At 38.9% G+C, this 16,177-nt stretch overlaps 2 protein-coding genes across 3 annotated transcripts in view; both read right to left on the bottom strand.

Moving 5' to 3' along the window:
• Positions 1-610: 610 nt before the first annotated feature.
• Positions 611-8,462, bottom strand: acer1 (alkaline ceramidase 1). The gene is made up of 7 exons (XM_033621172.2): positions 8,049-8,462; positions 6,374-6,486; positions 6,144-6,258; positions 5,767-5,905; positions 3,225-3,362; positions 2,999-3,136; positions 611-2,731 (listed from the first exon to the last, which is right to left on the bottom strand). Exons 1-7 carry the CDS (start codon positions 8,053-8,055, stop codon positions 2,548-2,550), a joined length of 834 nt encoding a protein of 277 aa, XP_033477063.1. The 5' UTR covers positions 8,056-8,462; the 3' UTR covers positions 611-2,547.
• Positions 8,463-10,819: 2,357 nt separating this feature from the next.
• myo1f (myosin IF) overlaps positions 10,820-16,177 on the bottom strand; it is a 28,742-nt gene continuing 23,384 nt past the window's right edge. For both annotated transcript variants that reach the window (XM_033620830.2, XM_033620828.2), the window contains 6 exons: positions 15,081-15,227; positions 14,849-14,997; positions 14,637-14,699; positions 13,617-13,824; positions 11,878-12,038; positions 10,820-11,766 (listed from right to left, as the gene is read on the bottom strand). In XM_033620830.2, the coding sequence (XP_033476721.1) occupies positions 11,690-11,766; positions 11,878-12,038; positions 13,617-13,824; positions 14,637-14,699; positions 14,849-14,997; positions 15,081-15,227 (805 nt within the window). In that variant the 3' untranslated portion in view covers positions 10,820-11,689. The remainder of the gene's footprint in view (positions 11,767-11,877; positions 12,039-13,616; positions 13,825-14,636; positions 14,700-14,848; positions 14,998-15,080; positions 15,228-16,177) is intronic.

Raw genomic sequence — 16,177 nt, 5'->3', positions numbered from 1 at the left:
TCACAAACAAAAGCACTGAACAAATTGAAATTTTCACCTGATGATGGCGTCAGAGGATTATTAAAAGTCACTTAAATGCATCATGAGTTGGATATTCATTTCTGTAGCTACCAAATTTTAATGGCGATCCATCCAATAGATGTTGAGACATTTCACTCAAATCCACAAATGTCGACCTGTTTGTGGCGCTGTGATGAAAAGTCAGGGGATCATCAAAGTCATTTTGATTTATTGTCTGTACAAAATGTTGTGCCAGTCTATCTAGTAGGCTAGATACTTTCACAGGCTCAGTGAAAACTATGACAGGCTGGAGCCACTAGATTAAAAGTCAAAGGATTCATCCTCTGGCAACCATGAATGTCTATACAAGATTTCATGGCAGTTCATCTGATAGTTGTCGAGATGTATCAGTCTGGACCAAAGTGGTGACTGACATTGCCACCCATAAAGCCATGCTGATAATATGGCTAAATATTATATGGTGAGTCCTCAGATTTTATTTGTGTCCCTTGAGGAGCCCCCAGATTGGGAACCACTGATCAAGTTTTTCTGTATTACTTGAATATATCCAGACAGGGCACTTAAAAGTCAGAGACAATTGATTCTGAAATCAGAGCCATTTGAAAGACTGTTTTATTTGTTACCTCTTTCTTCTTATATCATCAGAATCCAGTTAATATTCAAAGATCACGTCTCTAAAAAGCACTGGTTGCTTTTGAACATCTCATCACCCACAGGAGGTTACTACTGAACATTGAAGAGCACGACAATGCTCATGTGCATTTCTTTTTGTAAGATTCCCATTGTTGTATCTATTGTTTCCTTCAGGAAGGATCATGTGAATGGAGGCACAATGTTCCTGAATATTCTCAAAACATCACCAAAATCAAGAGCTTTTTGAACAAAAGGGCTTTTAACAGTTCAGTGATGACTCAGTCATACAAAAGAAACAGATTTGCATGTGATTGCTGTGGTCAGCCACAAAAATGCACTTTACAGAAATAGACTGGAGAATTATCAAAAACTGACAGATATTTGTAACTGAAATGTAAGAAATGGTTGAAATAATCAACCATCAGAAACAACAGCTGGACTTTGTACAAAATTAGACAAAACTCAGGTCAGGTTATGCAGCTCAAACTAGCTCAGAGGACAGAGTATATAACTGTGAAACCAACACATGTTGAGGTATTTTATAGCTCAATGTAAACAATTTTTCACCACGTACAGTACCAAATGTGCATTCATATCCTGAAAATAAATAACAGCAAATAATTTATATACACAAAAACACAAGCGCTTAACTGCCAAAGACAAACTCTTCAAAATTATACACACAGTTTCTCTCATTTTCTCAGTCATTCAGGCTGCCTATACACATTTTATGAAACCAGTCATGTTGCAAACTCTTAATGTTTGACAGTCATCATCTCAAAATGTCTGTATTTGTTTTCCCATTAAAACAATAGTGTCTTGAAAAGAGAATGACAGATATTAAAATTACACCAATATCACCTCATGCTCTGCTTTTGCTTCTGTAGGCTATTAAAATATGAATCAATAGAATAAAAAATCAAAATGAGTATATTAAAATATTTTATATTTTAGTCTGATACATAAATAAATAATTATTTTGTCTCTGTCAACTGAAGATATTTGTATTAGCTCATGCAATCATTATTAGTGTAAAACATGGATGGATGATCAGACAATGGGCCTCTGGGCACAGACAGAAAACAAAAACATAATAAAAAATGTATAAGCGGACACCTATAATTAAAGGATTTAGATCTCACATCGTTTATATACGGTTTAATTTTGATTTTCAATCCTATGCTGTATTGCATATTTAATTTTTTGTATGTTTTTAAATGTGCAATCTCATTGTACAGATTTCTGCGGTTCCTGTTCAGATGACAATAAACTTGTGCCATCTCGACTTATGACTGAGCTCTTTGACTTTTCAATAAAAAACGTTCTTACCAGTCATAAAATTCAGACGCCTTGGTTTCAGCTGCCTGTATACTCTGTCACAACTATGTATGACAGTATGTGACTTACCAAAACAGATGATCTGACATTGGCCAGCTGTGCAGAAGTAAGGAAGGAGCCAGCAACCTGAACTGACACTAATAGCTCTGTCACTTTCCATGTGTGCAACAAAGTGCAACACTTCCTGTCTGAAACGGTGCACCATTATCCCCATATTTAAATGACATATTGTCACCCAGCTCTATGATCGCCATCTCCTCCGTGTGAATGTTCGGGACAGCTATAAATACTCTTTTTCCAATGTCTGATGTTGTCCTATGAGCTAGTTCTGTACAGCATCATCCAACCCTGAGGTGCCACCTGACCCCTTGGGCTGGTAGGCCTGTGCCCAGTAGGTCCATTCAGTAATCCATCCAACAGTCTTTAAACAGGGTCAGAAAACAGTTGCAGCTTACATTCAGTTGTTGTCTAGTGCTAGTCTGTGTGTTGAAAGACAGTGTCAGTTAGTTTGGGAGTGATAGATGGTCAGATTCCTGTGATTTGAATTTTAGCATCTTAGCACCGTTTCTGTGTTTTGGTGGTGGTGGTGCCCTTGAGGACAATGTGAGGTAATCCAACAGCCCATTTATCACAGGGCCAGTACTGCAGTCCAGGCAGAGAGTACGGTATCTCATAGTTGGCATCCAGGTAAGCTACCAGGGTGCTGCCATAGGCCACAGCTATCACAATCAGAATGTGCCTGGAGGATACAGATAATGGAGATCAATACACGTGAACAAGTCCTTGAAAGAAACAACCCTGTCTCCTAGAAAGTACATGCATATATTACTAAAGTGTTTAGCTTGAAATATAATTTCCTGAATGGATCATGCTCATAGTGAACATTTTCCAGTGAAAAAATAGATCAGTTCTTGGACTGCCCAGGAGGTGTTTGGAATACATGATGGAGTGTAGGACAAAGGAAAGGAGAACAAAATGAAGGACAGGGACACAAGTAAGGACTTACCAGATCCCGTGCAGGTAGCAGAAGTTTAGCCTCTGCCAGAAGCTGCAGCCAAAACGGTCACTAATCCAGCAGGAGATGGCGAGCACCCACAGAGCCACTGACAGTTTGGCCAGTCGCAGAGCCTTCTGGTCAGTGCAGCTGAGAAAGAGAGAAAACTGGTTATCATTACCAATCAAAACTGCACCAAGAACAGTTACAGATGACCCAAACATCATAGTTTCCATACCATCTCATCTCGACAGCCAGAACGTAAAGCATATGGAGGCCAAAGCAGTTCAGAGCGTAGGCATTGGCTGTAGGTTTGACAAATGATGACAGTGTGGAGATGACGGTAATCACGAGGACGAGGCTTGAAAATGTGGACCTGCGGATGAACAGACAGAGAGAGAAAAAATAAGCTGTGAGGCAAAAGGTTTGAAGTCATTTTGCATATCTTCCTGTAAACCAAAACTCTCAGGTGCTGCTGTTGATTAAAAACTGCTCCTGAATTTCAGTATTCAGGTCACGCTTGAGATAAAGATAGGCTGACTCCTGTCCCGAGCTTCCGTCATAGCAGATCCGTACTGACATTCCTCTGCACGGATATTATTCAAACTAGAATTACTTGTTGTATGCCTCCATGCACAAGACACGTTTCTCTTACAGTTTACATCCATGTCTGTAAAAACATGGATGCTTCACACACATCTTCCCCTCAACAGCACAAAAGATCTATACAGTCAGTACAGTTTCAAGATTAGAGTCACCAATTCGGTAACTGACCAAATGTCTCCCCTTCTTTCCTGAGGTATAAGGTCAAATAGTGGCCAGAAAAGTGTTTTATGCAGAATATTATGATGTCACAGTGAAGCTGACCCTTGAGCTTTTAGATATAAATCGTCATCACTTCATCATTATATCCTGTTAAAGTGAAGTTTTGTTATAATTAGCATAAGAATTCTTGAGTTTTAGCCAAAAACATGTTTTGTGAGATCACACTGACCTTTACCATTAACCTTTGGCCACCAAAATCTAATAAGTTCCTTGTTGAGTCCAGGTGAACGTTTGTGACAAATCTAAAGAAATTCCCTCAAGGTGTTCTTGAGATATCCCATTCACAAAAAAGGGGCAGACAAAGTCACAGTGACCTTTAACTTTGACCTATTACCACCAAAATCGAATCAGTTCCTCATTGAGTCAAAGTGGACGTTTTTGCCAAATTTAAAGAAATTCTATCTTGGTGTTTGTGAGATATCATGTCCGTAATAATAAGAGTGTACGTGAACGTTTGTGCCAAATTTGAAAAAAAAAAAAATCCCTAAATGTGTTTTTGAGATATTGCATTCAGAAGAATGAGAGAGACAAGGTCACAGTGACTGCGGCGGCTGTGGCTCAGAGGTAGAGTGTGTCATCCACCAATCGGAAGATCATTGGTTCGACCCCCAGCTCCTCCAGTCTGCATGTTGAAGTATCCTTGAGCAAGATACTGAACCTCAAATTGCTCTCGATGATCCTTCCATCGGTGTGTTAATGTTTTAAAAACTGAGTAGCAGGTGGCACCTTGTATGGTACAAATGTTGTATGGTAGCCTCGTCCACCAGTGTGTGTGTGTGTGAATGGGTGAATGTGACTCGTAGTGTAAAAGTGCTTTGAGTGGTCGGATGACTAGAAAGGCGCTATACAAATGTAGGTCCATTTACCATTTACCTTGAACTTTGACCTCTGACCACCAAAATACCACTAGTTCATCACTGAGTCCATGTGGACGTTTGTGCCAAATTTGAGATATCATATTCACAAGGATGGGATGGACAGGTGGACAACCTGAAACCAAAATGCTTCTGGCTATGGCTATTGCCAGTGTGGAGGCATAAAAACTTCAGCATATTTCAAGGAACCTGAGATATGAGTTCTGTTTTGTTAAACCTGCAGTAGCTAAGTGATTATTCTTGCGACTTAGACACTGACATATCATAACTTCTTAAGTAGATATGATGAACTTGTCAGCAAACAGTTGTTGAGTTACCCATCCGGCAGGTACAGAGCTACATTATCATTCAGTTAAAGTTGTGTTTCTGGCACCTTGATGAATGCATGTCCAGTGTTTGCTCTGTTTTTGGTCTCCACCAACTCCTGAAGAAAATATCTGGCTTATCAGCTGCTAAATGTTCCACTTTGTTCAATAGGTAGTTGCTAACTTTGTCTGTCTGCTGGGTTTTTAGCCAAAAACAACACCATGAGAGCGCTGAAGTAATTCAATAGAGTAAAGTTGCAAAGACAGATGCAAAAGGTGCCTCTTGACCTCCTTGTGTTTGTACCTGCTAGGCCCGTTCAGTGATCTATTAATCGTAAGGACCAACCCATGTCTTTGAAAAACTGGAAAATCAACATGAGATTCGTGAGTCAGGGCTGTGGGATTCCTTTCAGGTGCTCATCAAAATTTCATTCATCTTTCCCCACCTTGTGGTGAAATATTTACACAGGTTGGGTGGGGAGTCATTCATCTATAATAGTGAGAGCCCCTTACTGTCACATTAAGGTGAAGACTGCAGCACCTCATTGTATCTTTGTAACAATGGGTTAGGGCTGTCAAACAGGCTCCACGACCAGTGGAGGTTAGGTTTCAGAGTAGCGTGCCTCAGGAAACAGTCGTCTTTGTTTTTGTCTTATTAAAGGATTACTGAGCTGTGTGTATGAGTCCTTAGTAACACATGGAGATAAAAAAAAAGGCAGAGACAAAGACCCTGGACAAAGTCAACTGTCCTTTGATTGCTGTGAGGTTGCTTTACCTGTCTTTGATAAAAGAAGGGAAGAGTCTGCGGGGAAACCAGACAGCATATCCCACTGCCAACACCCACAGGATGGACAGCTCATCCAACATCTGGCCAACGAAACTAAGTGTCATGTGGAAGTACGCTGAGAAGAGCCCTGCAAAAAAAGAAAGAAATGTTGTTTGAATGTGACACAATCATGTTCTCATTATCAAGTTGAAGGAAAAAAACACATAGAGACCAACAAAAAAGGACTGGAGGCAGTGATTCATAACCAAACAGGTTTTTCCTGAGATCTAAATTAGGCAAAGTAATATAGTAATGCATCTAAAATGGTGAGACAGAAAGAGACAAACATTAAATTCATAAATAAAGAAATAAAAAGAGTGACTGACCTACAAATATCATCATAGTCCAGACCATGTGAATCGCCAGGTTCCTCTCTTTGGCATAAGGGTGCAGAAGGTAGAGCATGATGGGAGATATAATGAAGAAAACAAAGCTGCTCATCTGCAGAGAAAACATCAATTGATCAGCCAAATAATCAAAAAACTACAAGAAAAAGACAGACAATTAAATGTAAATGATGTACTGACATAAATGGTGCCGTATAGATTGTACTTACAGTGTTGAAGTACTCCACCACATGTTCAGAGTGTCTGTAGTTATCTTCACACCAGTCGATCTCTGAGCTCTCATAGGAAAAAACTCCTGCCATCTTTTCACTAAAGTGGACACCTGTCAGACAGAGAAGAGGGGAAACGATAACCACTTATTTCTGACAGCACACCTGTCAGTACATTAACTGGGTGCATATCCAGGGGGCCTGTCAGAGAGTTTGTATACGTGGTTTATGGAAATCAGTTTCCAAAGTAGTGTTGTTATTTGTATTCAAATGCTTTGCACCCTTTCTAAGAGCTTTCGTGACAGTCATTTAAATAGTCATTTAAAAGTACTGCAAGAGAAGCTACTGGAAAAAGAAGCTGCAACACACTCTGATAATGTGTTTTAAGACATTTACTCAAGTACTGTACTGTAAGTACTTAAGTACAAATTCAAGATGCATGTACTTTACGTAATTGAACTGATTTTAAACACTTCTTACTGTTTTTAAATGTTTTAATGGTTTATACACTATAAAAAATCTATATAAACAACTACAGTAGCAGTAACAATAGTCCAAAAACACCAGATATGATAGCAGAACACTGACGGAGAGTATTTTACTGCACAGTGAGTACTGTTACTTTCCATACTTACACACTTTTCGTTGAGTAAGATTTTAAAATACAGGACTTTTACATGTATGAAGTATTTTTTACAGTGTGATGTTACTTCACCACAGGATCTGAATACTTCTTCCACCACTGTAATCAAGTGTATGCTAAGAACAACACTAAAAATAACCAACAAAGTAAAATAACATGAGATAAACTGAGCCTTTGCTTCAGTATAAGGTATTATAATAATGTATTGATGAAGCAGAAGACACTACACAACTGTTTACACAGGGTGAGAAATACTCTTAATGAGTATGTAAAATTGGTGGACTATCCCTTTAATGCTTCTACAGCTCTGGTACTACACACTGCTGCATATAGTGGGTACTTTATGAAATACTGCAGGGCTGGACTGTGTGTCATTTGATATTCCATTACATAATGTAATCTGATTAAAAGTTAGAGTCAGATATTCAGACATCACACACTTCTCATGACACTATGACACATTAAATATGATAATACAAATACAACTAACCTAAAAATGCTTAATAAACATAGGGTGATATATACAGCAGACTTTCTAAAATTTAGCCCTCTTCATGTGTGTAAATAAGGAGGACAAAAATAGCATAAACACCTCATTATATATTGTAGTATAGTTCAACACCTCATATAACTGAATGTACACATTTCCATTGGCTGTACAGGTGTACCTAATAAAGTGGCTATTGAGTGTAGAAAATAAGAGTATAAATACAGTAAATATGACTTGCTGTAGTATTGACTATTGGATTGTGGTTATGTCAAAGTAAATCAAAGACTGGTTATTACAGGATTATGGTGTTAATATGTGACACAATAAACTCACTATTGATCACCACATATGCACTCACAGTCACTACAGGAGTAACAACAGGAATATTCCAGTGATTTCTTGTTAAAGGTGTGACAGTTTCACACCCCTCTACTCAAAAAGAGAGATAAAATTCCAATTAATTCTTAATTTAAGAAAAAGTGTTAGTTAATGGTCTATTTGTCAGAGATTAATAGAGATTAACAGAGATTAATGGATTTTACCTCCCATGCTGCTGCTGCTGTCTCAGCCTCCAGTCCGTCAGTGTTGCACTGCTCCAGGTGGTACAACAGGTGCGCGGAAACACTCCCGATCTTGTTGCGCGAGACTGTGACGTCACTAATAAGCATGCTGAACGGTTTCACGTCTCTGGGCCAACATGTCACCGAGGGAGAATGTCTGGAATGGACTCACAAAAAAAAAAATAAAAAAAAATAAAAGTGATTTGAAATCCAACACCAGGACTGACAACTCTGTAATCAGTGCCACAGACAGTCCAGTGAAGTGTTTGAGTGTTTCAGTCACATTATTAGATTTTACAGATCGTTTATGAGCCAATAATATATTATTAAAATATTAATACAGACATAAAGCACATGAAGCAGAGTGTTTACAGCAGCTGTGACAGGTAGCTGCTGTACCTGTGTTAGCGGTCTTCTCTAGAAAGGAGGTTCAACCGGTCCATCTGCCTCGGCTGAGCGAGGCCGGCACCAGCGGTGCACCTTTCAAAATAAAAGCATGACGTTTTTGAATGGGCAAAAAAGCTGGTGTTTTGTGTGTGTGTGTGTGTGTGTGTGTGTGTGTGTGTGTGAGTGAGTGAGTGTGAGTGTGTGCATTTGTGCGTTACTTTGATTAGATTAAAAGCTGGCTTCCTGCGTTTCAACCGAAGAGACGGTAGCATTCATATCTTTAACATACTGTTGGTGAAGATAGCAATAAATTCCATTTTTTTCCTCAAGTAAAGTTGACTTAAGCTAATGTTGACGTCAAAGTAAATAGCCTGTGTTAGCAACCAAATTTACTCAGAGAACAGAAAGTACTCATCATGCAAATTGGCACTATTGGATGTCATAGTAAGCATATTTACAGTATTAGACAGTGTGCAATGAGTACTCAGGGGCAGGTTGCACAAAACACCTTAAATTAAGATTTTCCTTGAAGTTCTAGTTAAAGTTTCCTCATAATAAAATCAGTTGCACAAAACACCCTTAAGGCTTCTCCTTGAGAATAAACTTTAATAATACATTTTATTTGTGAAGCAAAACACAGTTACAGAGTGCTTTATGAGACAAATAAAAACAAGATAAAAACAGCAATAAAACATTAAACATTGGCTAAGACCAAATAAAACAAAGTGTGTGATAAAAAATAAATAAATAATACATTTGTAAAGGAAAAAAAAAAAGCCTCTCTATAAAAGGAAGTTTTGAGGAGTGTTTTAAAGGAAGACACTGAGTTTGTCAACCTAAGTTCCTCAGGCAAGGAGTTCCACAGCCATGGGGCTCCAACAGAAAACGCCCATTTCCTTTTTAAACAAGGCGGGCTGTAGGAACAGTTAGGAGAGTCCTGCCTGAGGAGTGCAGGCAGCGGCTAAGCTCATTGAGTGTAAGTAAATCTAAAATGTATGTTGGAGCAAGGCCATATAGGGCCTTAAAAATAATTAGTAAAAATTTAAAATCAGTTCTATACTAAACAGGTAGCCAGTGTAGCAATGCACTTAAGTATGTATGGTTTCCTCCTTGTCTTGGTCTTATACTTACGGAATCCCCAGACCATTGCACAAAAGACCTTAGCGACCAAAGAAACTAAAAAAAAAAACCAAAAAGAAAAAACTTAGAAAAGGTAACTCTGCCTCTTTTAACTGCAACATGACCTAGTCTATGGTGATAAATGAAAAAAAAAGACTAACACACCCCAGTGTTCTGCCCCCAGGAGAACCCAATGAATACGCTCTTGATTTGACACTATAAACTGAATTAATTTTCGTAGGAATTTCTTCCTACAGTCGTTTTCTGTTTTCTGGTATTTGGGGATCAAATTTACTTTGTAGGATGTGCTTTCTATGATTGTATTCATCCAGAAGTATAATCTTTTCCTCCTTTGACCAGTAAGGGTTTCTTGTCTTTGTCTCGTCTTTTCTTCTGCCATCTCTTCACTAGACCAACTTTGTGAGACAATAACGGGCATCACAAGCGTGAGTTCAAGCAAACAATCTCCATGGAAACTTGTACCGCTGTAAAATCTCTTTCAACGCAGTAAATGAGCTAACATTTGTCATTAACAAAGGAAACCCTGAAGGGGATTTTGTGCAACTGTGTAAGTCCCTCAGCTAAGGAGAAATTAAGCCTTGAGTGCTCTGGTTCCAGAAATCCAAGATGGCGACGGCAAAAATGCCAAACTCAAAGCTTCAAAACCGCAGTCCACAAACCGATGGGAGACGTCATGGTCGCTACATCCATTATTTTTTGCAGTTTATGCTTAAGTGTCATACTTAAGGAGAGAACTTAAGGCCACAGATCTTTTATTTAAGTAAAAATAGCAATTCCATATCCAAGTTTTAAATTAACTTCTTTTGACTGACTTTTTCACACTTTTGGAAGAAATATCTTTATTTACACTGCCATTAATTGAACTTCAGTATATACACCCTCTGTGTTTCTGAGGCGCTACATTCAAGCTCCGTAACAACAGAAACCACATTTTGTGCATCCAGTGGTACCAAGTGGTATCTGTTTACACAAAACAATATCATGCCATGTGTTATTTGTGGGCTTTTTTTTTTTTGCAATAGATACAAACTGCACTTTTCCTTTCCTTTTAGTTTTCGATTTCTTTCTATCCTTTATAAAATTATTTTTAAAACTAATTTTAGAGGAAAAAGCACCCCCCCAAACACACACACACACACACACACACACACACACACATACTCTATACCATGTGAACCTTTAAAACCTGTTTTAAAACAAACAACAACAGAAAAAAAAACAACCCAGAGTGTTAAAACTCTTTATTTTTCTATACAAAAACACATATTGATTGACTGTGAGGGAATTACATTATTTTACAAAATCAACCACACAAAAAAAGAAGCAAAATTGGCAGAATAAACACTTCTTAAAGTTAATCAGTCTCCTCTTTCTGTTTTGTTATTCAGAAATCTTTTATAACTTACTGATGATACGTCCTGAACCAGTGCAAAATTCATTGAGGTAAAAATAGGAAAATACATTTTTCTTTAATTAAGGTGAAAAAATAAATGAGAAAATACTAGCAATATATATCATGAGTGAAATCAAAGTATTGTCTTTGTCACTGTTTTTGATTGATCTGAAGCAGGTTTGTTATAGTGCAAACATAATAGTCAAGGTCAATATACTTTCAAAATGTCTATTACTTGATTTTATGCTGTTGTCTTCATCATGAATATTGAGCAGTATTGGACATTGTTCTGGAGAAAAAGCTTCAGGGGAAATACAAACACTGTAGACACCAGAGAAGTAATGCAGTATTTTCAGGTCATTCTTCTGTAACTTTAACATTGAGTCATTTTCATGGTGTAACATCTCAGTGAAAGGTGTTGTGGGAGTGCAGGTGAAGTCAAAGATCTTGTTGCTAGGTCATTCAGAGGAGCAACAGAGATGAAACCTGAGCAGCTCTCTGCAGTGGATCTGTGTTTTAGCGCTTATATGTGTCTCAAATGTCAGCGAGGTCCATCCTTAAACGGTTTCCTCTATGGACCAAGATGTACCACGAACAATTCACAGGCAGTTTCTTTAGCGAAGGGTATGTGCTGCTTTCAACAAAATAAACACAGCCTATTTGTCAACAGAGACAAAGTCCACCAGGGTAGATCAAGTCCTGTTCAAATCTTTTCCACATAGTTACCAGGAAAGAGACCTTCCCTTCCTTGAATCCTGCCCGTCCACCAGCCTGATGGATCTGCAGAGAAAATAAGCAGAGAGAAATATCATAAATCACTGCTTCAAATCTCTCACATATTAATTTTGGTCTTTATTCTCTCTCCATCTTGCTTTCTTTCGATCCACCCACCTTCTTTGACAAGGTCGAACACGTCGTTGGCCTCAAAGCTAATCTCGTCCGTGTCCTGGCCGATGTACTGATACAGCGCCCGGCAGCGGGGGCCCTGGGGTCGAGGCTGTGGTTTAGGAGCAGGAGGAGGTCGCTGGCTGATGCTCCTTTTCCTCTGCTTCCTGTGACAAAGAGAGAAAAGCAACAAAGGGATGAAAGGACCTGCTGACGAGAGGTGACTCGTAAACTTCCTTTGAGGTTAAATGGTCAGACAGGGATTTGAGTTTGTCTTTATTCATTCGTGAAAGCATCTCATGCTTTGTCTTAATGCTTTATTTCTAAAGTATAAGTGCAGCACATAGAGAGCTGAGTCAAACCAAAAACTTTAGGTGAAAACACTCAAAATAACATCAACATTGGTAATAACATAGATTACTAACCATCCAGCCTGGGAATCAGACTTGCTCAACATTATTTGAGTGATAAGAGTGGTTATGGTTAAATAATCTAATGTATTTTTTTTTCATGTTTCTCATTTAGGGGACTTTAACAAGCACCATTTCCTTCAAGACTTTCGCAAAACAAAAGTCCATGTATAGTATGCATTCAGAGTGCACATAATAAATAGAAATATACGTCATGTGGCAGCAGAGAGATTACAGCTAAAATGGGTGGAAAGACGTGTCATAGAGAGCATGGGTGGATATAAATATAAAGGGAGTAATCAACAGACAGGACGATGTTTTGCGTGTGCTGTGGGGCTGCAAAAATGCATGTGAGCTATAGTTTTGTTAAAGGGCGGTTTTTATATCACTCTGTATCTTCCATTTTTCTTTCTTGTGTTCTTCAATCCAGACATTCAAATTTTGGTCAAATGTATGTATGTTTTAGCGTCTAAATATCATTTTCTCAAGCTCTTCTAGAAACTGTCCCACGTGAGCTGACACAGGTTTCTGCATGATGTCGTTGGTATATATAAATCCCCTTTACCACTTTGTGAGTCCCCTCTTTATTAACCCAAGGCCTCTTTGAGAACTGTGCATTATTGATCACCCAAGTGAGTTATTTTCTTCTAACCCCTTAACCAGCATTGAAGCTAAGGAGTGTATTGCTGTGGATGCTGCGTTAGGTTAGTTACAAAATTTACATAGTAACAAACTTACTTAAGTTAAGGAGTCTGGTGGCTGTAAAGAGTTTCCCAGTTTCCTGTCAGAAAGGGCTGTCTAAGGTAAATGATGAAAATATTCTAAAGACAGCATACACACGAATATTGATTTTATTTAGGTGGCTAAAATTTGTTTGGCTGCTGCCTCTATCCACAGCAGTACATTTCTTAACTTCCATGCTGGTAGCCCCGCCTGCTTCCCCTTATTCAGAGCACACTGACCGCCATCTTCTGTAGGTAATACAGTGACTATGAGTAAGTACCTCATACTACCTCCACTTCAAAACATCCAAACTAACCTGTTCAGTTATTAATATTATCAGTGCTAACCTATGTCACTGGTTTTGCTAATGACTCAGTGGGAGTTTTCCATTTGAAAAACCTGATTAAGGTTTCTATAAACAGGTTTATCTCTTTCACTATAAAATCTGTTCTCGGTGAGTGTCGAGCCTCGCCCTGACGTGTCTTGACAAGTCATACACTACTATGCACAGATTTCTTGTGACTAATCAGCTCCGCCCACACGTGCTGCCTGTGATCACTCCTTCCTTCATTTTTTTTTTTTGGTCATATCTAGCGAGGTGATCTTTCTTACCCTGACATGCCCTGGTCAGGCACATTAAGGAAGTCCAGGTTCCCTTGGTTGTGCTGGTTGTGGGTTGGGACTCGGGGGGCCCTCTGGGAGCCCAGTTTGGGCAGGGCTGCGCTGGGTGGCCTGCCTTGTTTTTGGGGGGATGAATATGTGATATCTGATTGTTGGCTCCGATGGCCTCTGGAAAACTTGGCTGCTCCATTTTGGTGTGCTGAGGAGAGAGAAGGTGGAATAAAAGTAAAGATAAAACCCAAATAAACTCCAGACTTCAGCACACTAACAAATGAAAAAAAAAAACCTCAAAAAAAAAACCCAGTTTGTAAATTATACAGTGGGTTTGAAATGGTCATTGGTGGAAGAAGTATTCAGATTTTACTTATGTTAGTAGAAATACATTAAGAAAAGTGTACTTCACTACAAGAACACTACATATCCTGTACTCACATGTTACTAGTACAGAAATATGAGCACCAAAATGTACTAAAAGTAAAAGTACTCTTAATGCAGGCAGAATGACTCTTGTCAGTATGATATTATATTTGGTTGGTTTGGTTGGTATTGCGCATGTGCAGAAATTTCATTGTAGATGATCAAAGTAAAGCTAATTTCAAATGTTTTATATAAAACCAGGATCTTCAAAGTAGCTGGTAGCTATTAGACCGACAAAATCCCAAATGTGAGTTTAGAACCTCTCTTTTTCAATTTCCAAGGGGTGTTATCAACGGCCATAGAGCAAAATGCCTCTGACCAAAACTGGACAGACCTATAACCAAAGCTAGTTGAAAATCTGTTTGAACAGGAGCGGGACCAAATGCATCTGCCACAGCAAATAAAAGTTAGATTTGTCTTGTAGCCAGGCTAAGTAGTTCTGTGAAAGTGGAGTTGAAATTTAAGTAGCACAAAACGCAAATAGTCAAATTAAGTTCCTAAAACTGTACATGAGTAAATGCATTTAGTTAATTTTGAGTCTAAAGGGATCAGCTTTGGGACAATATACAAGTAATACACTGAACAAAACTTTACCTCTGCTGCCAACATTATTTCTCTGTCCGCCACGAGACTGTGGAGCACTCTTCCTGGTTGGCTCTGATGAAATACATGCTTAGTTAGAACAACATTTGTACACATATGAATCCATGTGTAGTCACACTTTCATATTTGTAATCTTGTCTTCATTAATAAGTCTTGCTTCTCCTTATTTTAAGGTTGTATCATATCTGTTTTTCTTGACTTACTGGAGGACTTGGGCAGACCATCGCCTACTGTGATGGTGAGGGTCTTCCCTCCAGGTTTGAGCTGGGCCAGGTCCCCTTGCCCCCTCTGAAACACCACCACCCTGACGCCTCCTCCACCCCAGCCCTCCTTTTTCACTCTGAACTCCAGCCTGAGTGGGAACAAAGTGTGTTAGGGGTTTGTTTCTATGTTTCTGTTTGAATATAGGCTGTCTGAGTGTGCAGGTTCCTCCACCTGTCAGTGAAGGAGATTGTCAGTTTTCTCTTGGTCACGTCCTCATAGCGTTTTGACAGCAGGCTGAGGAACTCCGTCTTAAAGTTGGACTCCAGCAGGCTGTCATACTGGGCCTCGTGCAGGATGAAGAAATCATCCTGTCTGGTACTGAAGGAAAGAAAAACAGACCAGTAAGAGCTTCTAAGGCAAGATGCAAAGAAAATTAGAAAAGCCATTCAGCTATTAATCTATTGTTATCTCAACTGTTATGATTCAAGAAGGCGCTCTTGTTTCAGGGTTTCAATTCATTACATGTGTGTGTCAGAAAAATGTCTCCATTATAGATCGAGCACAGCATTGTTGAGTTAAAGGAATACGACACCCACAAAATGATCATTTGTGTCAATTACTCACCCCATGTTATATTGAATTCATGAAGAAAACCTTGTTTTTCTGACATGCCAACAGTGAATGAATAATCCAAAAACAGAAAATTCTTGATGAATTGGAGTAAAAGGGGTCTGCGTTTAACAACAGCAAAAAATGTTATCAAAACATCCGTTCACATACTCTCACACAACTCATGCAGTATAATCCAAGTCACCTTTATCCAATCATATGCTTAGTACTTCCCAATCACATGCATTTTAGCTTAAATATTACTATTCAAAACGCTGCTGCATTAACAGTTTCACTCACAGAAGAGTAGCATCCCTGGGCAAGCGTTCCATTTAACAGAATTCAAATGCACACAATTGCCCAGGCGCGCTACTCGTCTATGCGTCAGACTGGTCATGCGGAAGTGTTTAAAGGTCCAATGTTTAGGATGTAGGGGCATCTATTGGTAGAAATGGTGTATAACATTCATAACTATATCTTCATTAGTTTATAATCACCTGAAATAAGAATCAGTGTATTCTTACAATGAAGCCCAGAATGGACAAGTCACTTGGTACTTCTCAAAGTCAAGGAAGGACAGTTCCAATGTCAAGGATCCTCTGAATTCTACTGAAGACAAAGTCCTTTCCTTCAGAGAAATTTCAAGGATGCATACGTGTATACACACATCCTCAGTGGGCATGATGTACCCATAATTCTTTGCACGTGAGTTGCAAGAA

This window comes from Epinephelus lanceolatus, chromosome 6, assembly GCF_041903045.1.
Source record: "Epinephelus lanceolatus isolate andai-2023 chromosome 6, ASM4190304v1, whole genome shotgun sequence".
Taxonomy (NCBI): domain Eukaryota; kingdom Metazoa; phylum Chordata; class Actinopteri; order Perciformes; family Serranidae; genus Epinephelus; species Epinephelus lanceolatus.
This window is presented reverse-complemented; position numbering and strand designations above follow the sequence as displayed.

Coding starts and splice junctions, on each gene's coding strand:
- acer1 (XM_033621172.2), bottom strand. Junction 5,906..6,143: donor GACTATGATGATATTTGTAG/GTCAGTCACTCT, acceptor CTTTTTTTGCAG/GGCTCTTCTCAGCGTACTTC. Junction 2,732..2,998: donor TGCTACCTGCACGGGATCTG/GTAAGTCCTTAC, acceptor TGTATCCTCCAG/GCACATTCTGATTGTGATAG.